General features: G+C 40.9%; 1 protein-coding gene across 1 annotated transcript; it reads right to left on the bottom strand.

The window, feature by feature from the left end:
* Positions 1-1,860: 1,860 nt before the first annotated feature.
* On the bottom strand, positions 1,861-14,902 carry LOC115684564 (uncharacterized). Its single transcript, XM_056310720.1, is given in 12 exon segments — positions 1,861-2,581; positions 2,731-3,654; positions 3,751-4,032; positions 4,482-4,583; positions 4,585-5,584; positions 5,933-6,730; positions 10,337-10,341; positions 10,488-10,982; positions 11,056-11,979; positions 12,075-12,353; positions 12,781-13,879; positions 14,318-14,902. Coding segments are annotated over 12 exon segments (6,789 nt in total). The 5' UTR covers positions 14,674-14,902; the 3' UTR covers positions 1,861-2,056.

The raw sequence follows: 14,902 nt of genomic DNA, 5'->3' as shown, positions 1-14,902 counted from the left end.
AAGTGAAAGATAATTTATTAAAAGTATAACAGTGAGGAACTTGCAAACCTCGGCATTTAAGGATAATACCGCACAATATTATAGGATTAAATGCAAAATATTTAGAAGAATAATAAATTCCTTTTAATTTAACTCATTTTCCATGGCAATATTTGCTTCATCAATAACAATGGTGTTTCGCATGTCAAGGTATTAGAAATATTAAAATTGTTTTTGGTATAATTCTCAAGAGCTTGTACCGTAGAAGATCGGAATTGCTTATCTTATTTCAATTTGTGATTAAAGTGACGTAAATATCACCTTTTTGATTATTTATCTACTTTTAGATTCCTAATTTGGCTTTCCTATCTATTAAAGAATCTCTTGTCAATGGAGTTTCAACGGACTTCAAGATGATTCAAAATTGGTCTTCAAGTTGACAAGTCAAATTTGCTTGATAAAGAAGAAAACTTCACCGCCTTAGGAGTAGTATAAATAGGCATGTCCCTCCCCATTTGTGTCAACGTGTGGAAAGCCTAAGAAATAAGAGAGAGTTGAGAGTCGAGAGAAAAAGCTTGTAGAGCCAAGCTTGTATCTTCTCTGTGCAAAGCCTACGCAAAAATGCATTTTGAATATTATTCTCTCATTTGTGTATTTGTGTGCTCCTCACCAAAATCTTCAAAGTTTCTTTATATCCTTTTGGTTCCAACAATAGTTACTGTCAAACGTCGTACGATGAGAGAAAGATATTATTACCCAATCAATTCTTATCATATTTCTTTCTCATTAAGTATGTAAAATATCTTTTTTGATTATTTAACTATCTTTAGATCCCTCATTTGGCTTTTCTATCTTTAAAAGAAATCTCTTGTTTATGGAGTTTCAACGGACTTCATATTCCTATGATGTTTTGCCAAGGTTTTGGGAGAAGGGAGATGGACTGCTGCGGCAACGGTACAGGTTGGTATTGATTCCTTGATTTATTCACTGTTGACGAGTAGTTAAGTGCTTGTCTCGTGGAGCTTTAACGCACGTCGTATTCATGTTGTATGCCCATCTTTATCGGTTGGGCAGGGCTTTTTTTCCTGGACGTGAAAAAAAGTCCACGTCATTGTCCGAGGTCGAGATGAATGATGAATGTCGAGTTGCTAACTTTGATGTGGTCCGATGAAAGAGAGAATGAAATAAATGGTAGTCTTATATTTGATAGCCGCCCGACGAGCCAGCTCAAAGGCGGTGCATTCCCAGGAGAACTAAAAGACAGAAAAAGAAAGATCAAAAGGGCGAGGGGGATATAAACAGTAGGAAAAGTTGTTCCTTTTTCCTTTGATTCGTTTTGCCAAGATTTTGGGCTCTAGAAGGCGGATGGAGTTACGCGAACGACAGGTAGGGATCGATTTCTTGGGAACATCAGTTGATGCTTAGGTGATCGATACGAGGACCCAATCATCAATTGCTTTAGTTGCCATTCAAGATCTGCCCCTACTTCCACTTGCATATTCTTGCCTGGACGTGACGACCAAAAGGCTTGGAATCCCATGATTACTTATGAGGTGAATTGGAAACAAGGCTAAAGCAAACCCAACTATGTAGCTGAGCATTGGGGGAATTGACTGCAGAGGCCACCCTTCATTCTCATGACTGTTCAGTAGTTGCTGATCTATCTTGAGGCCCAGATTAGAACAGGGCAAAAAGTAGAAAGAGTGACTAAATTGTTTTTATCACTGATATATCATAACCTCACCAAATCAAATCGTGCATTTTCTTGTAGAAAGATTGGACCAATCTGGAAATCTAATTCTTTGTTTAAAGCCCTTCTTCTTTTTATGGTTTCTCTTTCTTGAGCTTGGTCGCGTGACAAGAAAATTTAGGAATATAGACTAGCCAGGAACATCCTTGCACTTTCTCAGTGAGGAAAAGATGGACGATGATCACATAATCTGAGGGTTAAGAAAAACACAAGAAGAAGTTTATTTTCGCTATGAGGAAACACACAATCAAAGCCGCTCGAAAGGGTATTAACATAGCCCCCTACACTAAATTACAAGAAGCTAATTTCGAATCATAGTGTACTGTGTCAGGAGCTTGAAAATCTTTCCTTCCTTTTGTGGCTTCGAACATGGGAACTTATAAGCTTCGTGTTCGAATTCAGAGGATCGATGCTTTCGTCAATCTTTGTGTCATTTCGTTGCTTACCTTGTTTGTACACCAGATGCACCCCACAGCTTCTTAGAGCCCCCTCCGATGCCCGGAACAGTACAGTGAATTGACTGTGATGACTCAGCAATTTTGCATCCAATCCCCACATCATTCGCCGGGGGACGTATAAAAGCCATATGTGGTCAGACTCCAACGAGGAAAAGCAATCTACACAACCATAAGTTTCTTGCTTGTTGACAAACAACTGGATCTCGCATGAAATACTGGCTTTCTTCCGATTAGCTGAATCGACAATAGCACAAAAGGCCAAGCCTGCTATGTCACGGTATGATTCTGAAAACACAGGAAACCTTATGAGTCCCCTCATGCTCTGATGGGTGAACCAGTTTGGGATCTTGCTTCTTGGATGAAAAATGTCAACCCGAGTCTCTCCAAGCAATCCCTGCAATTCGGAACATTTACAGTTTACACTTGAGAGACAAACGTGTGCATAGAGAGAGGGAGAGAGAGAGCCATGACGAATATTTACACTTGAGAGACGAACACGTGCACAGAGAGAGAGAGAGAGAGAGAGAGAGAGAGAGAGAAGACCTCAATTGACAGCATATCGTAACTACTGGAGCATTGATCCTGAAGTAGCTTATGACAGCCAGAGAAGTCAATTCGTCTGAGCCGTGGTGATTCATCTGGATTATATCGCAACATGTGCGATAAGTCTGCACATGATTCCAGCGATTCACAACCTTGTGCCTGTAAATATGTTATGTTTGGCGGGAGAGCTAGAATCTCTCGAAGCTGCTTGCAGAGCGTCAACCAAAGCTGCTGCAACTTAGTAAATTCACTGATGCAGGTAGGAAGGCTGGCAAATTTGTTCTCCGACAGTTCTAAAATTGTCAACGAGGACATGCAATGAAGATTTTTTAAGAAACTAAGCTCTGATAAGCTGCATCTTTGCAAATTCAAGTTGATAACATTCGGAAGGGCTAACGGGAGAGAGACATTGGTGCAATCACTTGATTCACACAAACATTCTGGGAACTTGCTAAGTTGTGAGCAACCATCAACAAATATAAGCTCAAGATGCTGCAGTTTATAGATGCTACAAGGAAGGTTTTTAAGGTCCGCACAGTCTCTTAAATACAACTCTTTCAGTTCAACGAGATTCATGACGGAAGAGGGTAGTTCTTCAATGGCAGTCTCATGAAGCGCAAGTGTTTTCAGACGTTTCATTGGTACAAGTATATCTGGAAACCTTGAAAGCTTTAAGCAACCTCTAAGAATCAGATCTTGAAGAGAACTCGACTTCAGACTGTTTGGGAAACAGCTAAGATTGCGGCAGTTCAAAAAGTTCAAATATACGAGCTTGTCAAGACGTCCGAGAGACTGATGAACCTCAACAAGATTGGTACACTCTTGGAGATCCAAACTCTCAAGATTTGGCAGTGACGATACATCGGGAATTTCATTCAGCAATGTACAGTGGCTGAAATTAACAGACCTCAAATTTCTAAAACGCTGCACAGTAAATGGATGATATATATAAGTAGTTTTTTCAAGATCCTCACAGTTTTATTTTTTATCTTGACAGAAGAGAATATTGCAAGTACATACCTTGAATTCCTTCCCCAATATGCGGATGCTGCTTTTACTCAGGTCTAGACCTACAAGTTTCCTGTGGCCACTTTTGCTTTTGAATGGCACCGATGGTGGAGAGTAATCGGGCCATTCCAGCCATCTTAATTCAGCGGGAAAGTATATGGGTTCACCTGAATGGTATACATTGCGAGCCAAGAAAATTCTGAGCCTTCTCATTTTTATGAAGGCTCGAGCACGAAAGTGTACTTCTTCAGGAGCAGCCAACTTGAGCATTATTGCTTCCACTTTATTAGTTCCCTGGCAGCACATATACAAGTAGACAATTTAAGTGCAAAGGTGTCTAGCTTATGCAAGGACTTAACTAGTAATAAATAGGTTTATAAATAAGATTTGGTGTGCTTCAGGTGCCTTTTGTTCTTAGCTTTCAGAATTTGCTTCCACTTCAGGATTTGACACATGAGTTTTATAAACACCTCAAATAATAAGAAAAACAAAATATTTAAGTTCTTGCAGATTTTTTAATAATTTACTTTCTGGGGAGAGGTGAATAGTACAAACCTTACATCTCAGGGTGGGATATGGAAAAAGTGATTCTTATGAGACCATCAGGCCATTATATAACTTAACAGAAAAATATTCACACACTGTTTTTAGTAGAAGGCCGAAAGTACTTTGGGAGAGGCTTTAACCCAACCAATCAGGCATATATATTGTAAAAAACAAAAGATCATGATTCAATTTATTACCGTGCCTTCTGTTAGCACATGAAGCACGTCCTCATAGAACCACAATCTGCTGCGCTCCCCAGGCTCTTTGGGAGATTCCCTACGAACAATTTCTCTTCCCATTTTCTTGAATCATATCATGCATCTCCAGCTTGCCATACTCAATGGTGATGAGCGACTTCTTTATAAGATCAGCAAATCCACTATCCGGGTAGAGATCACAGCTCTCCAAGATTTTTCTCACATAACTTATACTCTCTCCCTTGAAGAAACATGCGATGTCAAGAAAAATATCCTTGTTACAATCATCTAGACCATCAAAGCTCATTCTCAGAACACTGAAGATTTCTCTATTGAAAACACTCTTCAATTTATCTAATGCGTTTTTACATTGAAATAAGTTTCTATCTCGAAGAAAAGAACCCAAAACTTTTATAGCTAAAGGAAGTCCTTTGGTGTAATCCACTACGTTATATGAAAGCTCTTCATAATCTGGAGGAGGAGAAACATTCGGGAAAGCAAATGAACTGAAGAGCATACGAGCCGTTAAACGGTCTAATGGTTGAACCTTGTACATACTTGCTACGCCATGAGCAGCCAGTAAATGCTCATTTCTAGTCGTTATGATGATTCTACTTCCACAACCAAACCACTCATGTCCTCCAACTAGTGTTTCCAATTGGATCGACTGGTTCACATCGTCCAGGACAACGAGGACCTTTTTTCTGCAAAGTCTACTCTTTATCATGCTCATACCTCTGTGTTCATTCCCAAGCTTCAGACCATCATCCCACATTACCTCGGAAATAAGTGCCTCTTGAAGCTGAAGTAGGCCACCGCCTGCGAATTTCTCATAAGTTTCTCTAACATTGGAAAGAAAGCCGCAACACTCAAATTTGTCCGCAAAAGCATTGTAAGTAGCTTTGGCGATAGTAGTCTTCCCTATTCCTCCAAGTCCACAAATTCCGACCATGCGAACCTCATTTGATTCCATTTCTAGCAAAGTATGCATATGGGACACATGTGAATCCATGGCAACCAGGTTTTCAGGGACAGGTAACTGATCTCGATTCAGTTTGGCCCATATACTCTTCACAATGCTGTGAATGACATTAGACTCGCGCCTGGTAGATTCAAAGCATAAAGCCAATTGAGAATACTTAAGGAGATTCAAAGACATTTTGATACAGTGAGTACTAAGTTGATCTTTAACAAGATCAAGCTATGGTCAATATCTCAAATACTATAGACCAGATTAAATTCAGTTTCTAGCAATTGATATCTAAAACAGAAATGGGCTTGAAGAGGGACGCGGTCCACCTGCATGTTTACGTACTCAACGCATGACTTGCTTGTAAAGAAAATCAATTAGCTGGAATTGATCTTCTTCCCATTTTATGCATAAGGATTACCATGAATCTATTGCCAACAGTAAGCATACTCAGAAAGGAGTAAATGATAGATAGCCTTACTCGTCAACCAAATGCCAGCCAGAGATGTTAGCTGCTTCAGTCAGTGCTTCTCTCCACCTCTCCACCTTCTCCGAATCGCCGCCCTTCGACTTCAACCTCTCCTCGTGCTTGATCAGGGCTTGCCCGTACCTCCCCCTCTGCCTCCTCACCTCCGACGGATCCACCTTGTAGAACACCGGCCACACGATCTGCCCCATCGTATCCCCGCACTCCACGATCCTCACCAGCTCGTCCAAGCACCACCCAGAGGACGCGTAGTCCTCCGAGAACACGACGATGGAGATCCTCGACTCCCCGATGGCTCCGAGGATCGCCGGCGCGATCTCCTCGCCCTTCCGGAGCTCCTCCTCGTCCATGAACGCGGCGATCCCTCGCTGGTCCAGCGCCGCGTGGAGGTGGCCGGCGAAGCCGCTGCGCGTGTCCTCGCCGCGGAAGCTCAGGAACACGTCGTATCTGTATGGACAGTTGGACTCCCCGACGGCTCCGGAAATCGCCGGCGTGATCTCCTCGGCCGACGCGGCGATCGATCCACGGCCCTCGTCAAAGGATCTCAGTGACACTTCGTTGTGGTCTGGATAGTAGTCCCAAGGCATCTGATCCGCGGCGGCCGCGGTTTGACGCCTTCTGAGCCGCCGCCCAGGGCACTTGCAGAAAGTTCGGGCGAGACAGCTGGCAATCCTGCGGGGAGTTCGGGCGAGACGGCCGGCAATCTCGCGGAGAGTTCGGGCGAGACGGCCGGCCATCTCTAAATGGAATGTATCAGTGTACGTAGGAGACGAGGCAACGACTAAGGATTTCCTTTATGTACCCAGAGCAAGGAATTGATCACAAGACGCATTCTTAGGCGGGTTCTTTTAAAGTGTAATATTTTCACCAGGTCAAAGGAGGCCCCAAAAAACATAGAAAAAAAAAAAAGGAAAGGAGGAGATATTTTAAGGGAAAAGTGGACGATTTTGAGGCCGAGAGCAGCGCACGGTAGGAACGAGGAAAAGAGAAAGAAAAAGAGGAGCCAAGGGAAAGAAAGGAGTAGGAAGGAAAAAGAGGAAGAAGGAGGTTTCGTGTATACCCCCCCGCCAAGTCTTTGTCGAGTTAGATGGATAAGTCTGCTGCGAGCTGCGAGGTTTGACGGGGATAGATTTGAAGTAACAGTTTAGTCGGAGCAAAATTATAAAGTTTCGTACTAAGCTCTGCATTGCGGATTGCTTTGAATATCTCTTTCGGACGAGAGTGTTGTTAGCGTGGAGGAGTCATTTCGTTAGCGAGTAAGCTTGGTTTGGCCGATTCGTAATTGAGGTAGATTTTGAGGTTTCTTGCTTATTTGATACGATTGTGAGTTCGATAATTCGAGTAACCCTCATTGTTTGGTTTTTGGTCATTTCAGGCGTATGGTACTATCTCTTTTATGAATCTATAAACTCATGTCTTAAAAACGATAGAGATTCGATATATTATGAATTATGAAATAACATATTTGTTGCAAAAAATTTGGATCGGGCATTTACTACTTTTCGGTTATTTGTAAATGGTTTGGGCAATGTTTTATGAAAGAAGTTTTGAAAGATTGTACATATTTATTTGTGAATCTGGTGTACGAAATGAAATCCGAAATGGTTTGAGATGTCTTGTGAAATACATTCTATTTGATAAATTGAGTTGTGAAAGGAATTACAAAAATGTTATATGTATTGATTTGTGAAATGCTTCATGAAATGCATTTTACTTGATAAATGGAATTAAGGAAGATTACATGGTTCAATTTGTGATTTGCTTGATCCGCTTAGAAGAGATATGCGAAAATCACCGAGAAGTGGTTGCTCACCCATTCATTCCAATCTTTTTCAGGTTCTTCAACTAGCGATGAATGGAAACTTTTGGTAGTTGAATTGTGTGTATGAATATAGATAGTTGGATATGACTGAAATTGTAGCTGATGAGGTTTAGTTTCTTAATTTGGGAAATAATATATATTGTTAATGGATTTTAGAACTCTCATCTCGTAACTAGATAATCTATCTTAAGATCCTTAATATGGCTTTATATGGTTTCAATGGACTTATATTCGTGTAATCTTTGTTCACTTATCATTTTAAATTTTTGAATTGGATTTTTTAATACTGTCTTAGAGTCAAACTCTGCCTCAAATTATTTCACTTGTAACGAGTACCCATTGCTTGTCCGTGGAGTTTTAATGCACACTTTATTTAGGAAAAATGACACAAGAAGTGACATAACTTTCGTACATCATTCACTTTCAATAAATCACTTCAATGCCACTTTGTAAAAAAAATTGATCCCTTAAATGCTATCGCCAATTTGTGATGCCGCAAATCCAACGTAAACGTGACTTGCCGGAAATTCAACATGGCAATATTTCAGCAAAATGCCTTAAAGCCTTCACTAAACCCTAATTCAGAATTGGACACAAATATAGCCAATTTCCCCCTCTTCTTCAAACCCTAATTCAGATCGGGCATTTGGGGGCGAAATTAAGAGCCGAAACTTGCAATGGAGAAGAGCAGGACAACCCACAAGAACGCGTCGTCTAACACATGTTTGCCCCAAATTCAGACTTTTTTCAAACCCTAATCTAACAATCGAGTATTTGGGGACAAATTAATTTCTTCTTCAAACCCTAACCACCCCAGTCAAGGATTTGGGGCAAAATTAGTAACTGAAACTTGCAATGGAGGTCTGCTACTCTCTTTATTTGGTCGATGGGTCTGCTACTTCATTTGTGTGATTTTGTTTCGCCGGAATTGAAATTTCCCAGTGGAAGAGAACCTCCAACATTTTATTTTGCTCTGCCCAAGCTTGTTCAGTGAGCAGAGTAGAGAGACAAGGGACAAAGAAAGGATTAAAAAAAGAAAGAAATTTACACGAGCATGAGAGAAGATGTACCAAGAAAGAGTGAGATCTCCCTTCCAATAGCTAGAAGTTCGCTGGTTTATCTGCCACAAGGCGAGACAGAGGAGGGAGAGCAAACTAGAGAGGATAAGCTTTAACGTGAAACGGGGCCGTTTTGTACAGAAGGGCCGGCCATTGTCCACGTTGGACTTCTTTTTTTTTTTTTTTATAGAAAAGCCGCATGAATTAAAATTTTATAAAAAAAATCGCGTAGGACAAATCGCCGGAATTTATTGCTAGGGGCACTTAAGTGATCATTTTTTTACCGATGCGACATTCAAGCGACCGCTCGAAAAATTTCGGCACTGAAATAATCGCTGTACCCAAATTATAGCAGTTTTATTATCATTTTCTCCTTTTAGTCACTAGTGACTTGCTATTTATTAGTTTGAAATTTTGGATTGGTCTTTATTTCTTTGAAAACTGTCTAAGAGCATCATTTGAGGGTGAGATGAATCACAAATGTTAAAACTTGTCACAAAAATGTAATTGAGTCATAAAACATTCAAAAAGTGCAATTTAGTCTTAAAACTTATCAAATTAGTGTAATAAAGTTCTTATGTTTACTCCGTCTAACTTGCCTAACGGAAAATGCTGACGTAACTTTTTTTTATTTATTATTTTCTTTTTCCTACAGGACGCTGACGTGGCTAAAACATGAAGTATAAGGCTAAAACTACGTTGTTTTGTTCCAAACCTGATTTTTTTAATACAAATTTCATTTTTATTATAATGAAGAATAAGCTAACTTAAAAAAAACACAAAAAATAAACAATAAAAGATAACGGAAGGACTTGATTGTACCAATTTAAAAAAAATTAGGATTTAATTGTATTTTTTGAAAGTTTGAGAACTCAATTGCACTTTCGTAACAAATTTTAGAACTTTCAGGAAACTTCACCCAAAAATAAATAAAATAAACTAGTGAGGAAGTAGCCACCCAATGAGTGAGCTCCCCACGGTGCATTCGCAGGAAAATTAAGGCTTTGTTTATTTCATGAAAAATGAATGATTTGGAAAACATTCTTCCTAAAAACGATCGCTTGTATCGTTTACAAAAATGAATGAACAAAAAAATTACTTCTATTTTCCACAAAAATATTTAGACATAAGTTGATGTCAATCATGAAAATATTTCTCATTGATAAATTATTCCAAGCGATACAAAAAATCATTTTTAGGAAAATATTTTTTAAATTATTTATTTTTCGAGAAATAAACGGAACGTCAAAAATCAAAAGGTCTTGAGAAAAACTGAGAATCCATAACAAAGATGTTGGGAAAGGGACAATAGAAAATCTTCCCACTTCCAATGAAAGTTGCCATCAAGATTGGGTCGATTTGGAAATTCTAATTCTTTGTTCAAAGCACTTCTTCTTTCTTTGGGTTCTCTTTCTTGGGCTTGGTCTTGATACGGGTCGACAATAAAATTTAGGAATATTGACTAGACAGGAACATCCCTGAACTTTCTTAGTGAGGGAAAGATGGAAGATTGATTACATAATCTGAGGGTCAAGAAAAACACTACAGCAAGTTTACAATCAGAGCCCCTAGAAAGAGTATTAACATAACCCCCTACCTAAATCACAAGAAAGCTAATTTTGAATCATAGTGTACTGCATTAGGAGTCTGAAAATCTTCCCTTCCTTTAGCAGCTTTGAGCACGGGAACTCATAAGGTTCATGTTCGAATTCAGAGGATCGACACTTTCGTAAATTTCCGTGTCATTTGGTTGCTTACCTTGTTTGTACACCAAATGCGCCCCACAGCTTCTTAGAGTCCCCTCCAATGCCCGGAACAGTACAGTAAATCGACTGCAATGACTCAGCAATTTTGCGTCCAATCCCCACATCATTCGCCGGGGAACGTATAAAAGCCATATATGGTCAGACTCCAACGAGGAAAAACAATCTACACAACCATAAGTTTCTTGCTTGTTGACAAACAACTGGATCTCGCATGAAATACTGGCTTCCTTCCGATTAGCTGAACCGACAATAGCACAAAAGGCCAAGCCTGCTATGTCACGGTATGATTCTGAAAATACAGGAAACCTTATGAGTCCTCTCGTGCTTTGATGGGCGAACCACTTTGGGATCTTGCTTCCTGGATAAAAAATGTCAACCCGAGTCTCTCCAAGCAATCCCTGCCATGCCAAACATTTACACTTGAGACACAAACACGTGCACATACAGAGAGAGAGAGAGAGAGAGAGAGACCTCAATTGAAAGCATATTGCAATTGCTGGAGCATTGATCCTGAATCAGCTTCTGACAGCTAGAGAAGTCAATTCGTCTGAGCCAAGGTGATTCATCTGGATTATATCGTAACACGTCTGATAAGTCCGCACATGTTTCTAGCGATTCACAGCCTTTTGCATGTAAAAATGTTATGTTTGGCGGGAGAGCTAGAATCTCTCGAAGCTGCTTGCAGTGTGTCAAACAAAGCTGCTGCAACTTAGTAAATTGACTGATGCAGGTGGGAAGGCTGACAAATTTGTTCTCTGACAGATCTAAAATTGTCAACGAGGAGATGCAATGAAGATTTTTCAAGAAACCAAGCTCTGATAAGCTGCATCTTTGCATATTCAAGTTGATAACGCTTGGAAGGGCTAACGGGAGAGAGACATTGGTGCAATCACTTGATTCACACAAACATTCCGGGAACTTGTTAAGTTGTGAGCAACCATCAACAAAAATACGCTCAAGATGCTGCAGTGTATAGATGCTACAAGGAAGGTTTTTAAGGTCCGCACAGTCTCTTAAATACAACTCTTTTAGTTCGACGAGATTCGCAAAAGAAGAGGGTAGTTCTTCAATGGCAGTCTCATGAAGCGCAAGTGTTTTCAGACGTTTCACTGGTACAAGAATATCTGGAAACCTCGAAAGCTTTGAGCAATCTCTAAGAATCAAACTTTCAAGAGATCTTGACTTCATAATGCTGGGGAAACAGCTAAGATTGCAGCAGTTCAAAAAGTTCAAATATACGAGCTTGTCAAGACGCCCAAGAGACTGATGAACCTCAACAAGATTGGAGCACTCTTGGAGATCCAAACTCTCAAGATTTGGCAGTGACGATACATCGGGAATTTCACTCAGCAATGTACAGTGGCTGAAATTAACAGACCTCAAATTTCTAAAAAGCTGCACAGTAAATAATGATATGTATAAGTAGTTTTCTCAAGATCTTCACAGTTTAATTTTTCATCTTGACAGAAGAGAATATTGCAAGTACGTACCTCGAATTCCTTCCCCAATATGCGGATGCTGCTTTTACTCAGGTCTAGGCCTACAAGTCTCCTGTCTAGGCCTGTATTGAATGGCTCCGATGGTGGAGAGTAATCGGGCCATTCCAGCCATCTTAATTGAGCGGGAAAGTTTATGGGAACACCTGAATGGTATACATTGCGAGCTGAGAAAATTCTGAGCCTTTTCATGTTTCTGAAGGCTCGAGCACTAAAGTGTACTTCTTCAGGAGCAGCCAACTTGAGCATTATTGCTTCCACTTTATTAGTTCCCTGGCAGCACATATATGAGTAGACGATTTAAGTGCAAAGGTGTATAGGTTATGCAACGACTTAACTAGTAACAAATAAGATTTGGTGTGCTTCGGGTGCCTTTTGTTCTTAGCTTTCAGAATTTGCTTCCACTTCAGCATTTGACACATGAGTTTTATAAACACCTCAAATAATAAAAAAAACAAAATATTTAAGTTCCTGCAGATTTTTTAATAATTTACTTTCTGGGGAGAGGTGAATAGTAAAAACCTTACATCTCAGGGTGGGATATGGAAAAACTGATTGTTATGGGACCATCATACTTAGCAGAAAAATATTCACACGCTTTTTTTAGTACAAGGCCAAAAGTACTTTGGAAGAGGCTTTAACCCTACCAAACAGGCATACATATTGTCAAAAAACAAAAGATCATGATTCAGCTTATTACCGTGCCTTCTGTTAGAACATGAAGCACATCCTCATAGAACCACAATCTGCTGCGCTCCCCTGGCTCTTTGCGAGATTCCTTCCGAACAATTTCTCTTCCCATTTCTTGAATCATATCATCCATCTCCAGCTTCCCATACTCAATAGTGATGAGCGACTTTTCTATAAGAACATCAATTCCGATATCCGGGTAGAGATCACAGCTCTCCAAAATTTTTCTCACATAACTTATACTCTCTCCCTTGACAAAACATGCGATGTCAAGAAAAATATCCTTCTCACAGTCATCTAGACTGTCAAAGCTTATTTTCAGCACATCGAAGATTTCTCCATTGAAAACACTCTTCAATTTATCTAATGTGTCTTTCCATTGAAATAATTTTCTATCTTTAAGAGAAGAACCCAAAACTTTAATAGCTAAAGGAAGTCCTTTGGTGTAATCCACTATGCTGTATGAAAGCTCTTCATAATCTGGAAGGGGAGAAAAATCCTTGAAAACAATTGACTTGAAGAGCATACGAGCCTTTGAACGATCTAATGGTCGAACCTTGTATATACTGTCTACGCCATGACGAGCCAGTAAACGTTCATCTCTAGTCGTTATGATGATTCTACTCCCACAACCAAACCAATCACGTCCTCCAACTAGGTTTTTCAATTCCTCCAACAGCTTCACATCGTCGATGACAATGAGGACCTTTTTTTTGCAAAGTCTACTCTTTATCATGCTCACACCTCTGTGAACATTGCCAAGCTTCAGAGCATCATCCCACATTACCTGAGAAACAAGTGTCTCTTGAAGCTGAAGTAGGCCGTCTGCGGATTTCTCGCAAGTTTCTCTAACATTGAAAAGAAAGCTGCGACACTCAAATTTGTGCGAAAAAGCATTGTAAGTAGCTTTGGCGATAGTCGTCTTCCCTATTCCTCCAAGTCCGCAAATTCCGACCATGCGGACCTCATTTGATTCCATGTCTAGCAAAGTATGCATATGGGACACATGCGAATCCATGGCAACCAGGTTCTCAGGGACAGGTAACTGATTGCGATTCAGCTCGGCCCATATACTCTTGACAATGCTGTGAATGACGTCAGACTCGCGCCTGATAGATTCAAAGCATAAAGGCAATTGAGAATACTTAAGGAGATTCAAAGAGATTTAATATAGTGAGTGCTAAGTTGATCTCCAATAAGATCAAGCTGCTGTCAATATCTCAAATACTATAGACCAGATTAATTTCAGTTTCCAGCAATTAATCAGATACCTAAAAAACGAAGGTACAGGAATCAACTTTCTGGATACCTAATTAATCAGATAAAAACTCAGTCAGCCTTAAGTTCAATCACGAACAGATCACTACTAAGACAACGAAAAAAATTCCCTCACTTTTCCTTTTCCCCCAACTAGCGTGAATTGATGTCGTGTCCTTTTATGCATAAGCACTACCATGAATTTCCGTAGTCAACAGCTAGAACAGTAATTTTTGCGAAAAACAAGCGGTACGCAAACTCAGAAAGGAGTAAATGATGGATAGGCTTACTCGTCAACCAAATGCCAGCCTGAGATGTTAGCTGCTTTGGTCAGTGCTTCTCTCCACCTCTCCACCTTCTCCGAATCGCCGCCCTTCGACTTCAACCTCTCCTCGTGCTTGATCAGGGCTTGCCCGTACCTCCCCCTCTGCCTCCTCACGTCCGACGGATCCACCTTGTAGAACACCGGCCACACGATCTGCCTCATCGTATCCATGCACTCCACGATCCTCACCAGCTCGTCCAAGCACCAGCCAGAGGACGCGTAGTCCTCCGAGAACACGACGATCGAGATCCCCGACTCCCCGATGGCTCTGAGGATCGCCGGCCCGATCTCCTCGCCCTTCCGGAGCTCCTCGTCGTCCATGAACGCGGCGATCCCTCGCTGGTGCAGCGCCGCGTGGAGGTGGCTGACGAAGCCGTTGCGGGTGTCCTCGCCACGGAAGCTCAGGAACACGTCGTATCTGTATGGACAGCTGGACTCCCCGACGGCTCCGGAAATCGCCGGCGTGATCTCCTCGGCCGACGCGGCGATCGATCCATGGCCCTCGTCAAACGAGCTCAGTGACACTTCGTTGTCGTCTGGATAGTCCCAA

Source organism: Syzygium oleosum, unplaced genomic scaffold, assembly GCF_021117445.2.
Source record: "Syzygium oleosum isolate NSW1041296 unplaced genomic scaffold, Sole_v2.1 Sole_v2.04, whole genome shotgun sequence".
NCBI lineage: Eukaryota > Viridiplantae > Streptophyta > Magnoliopsida > Myrtales > Myrtaceae > Syzygium > Syzygium oleosum.
The sequence above is the reverse complement of the archived record's forward strand: the minus strand, read 5'-3'. Positions and strand labels throughout refer to the sequence as shown.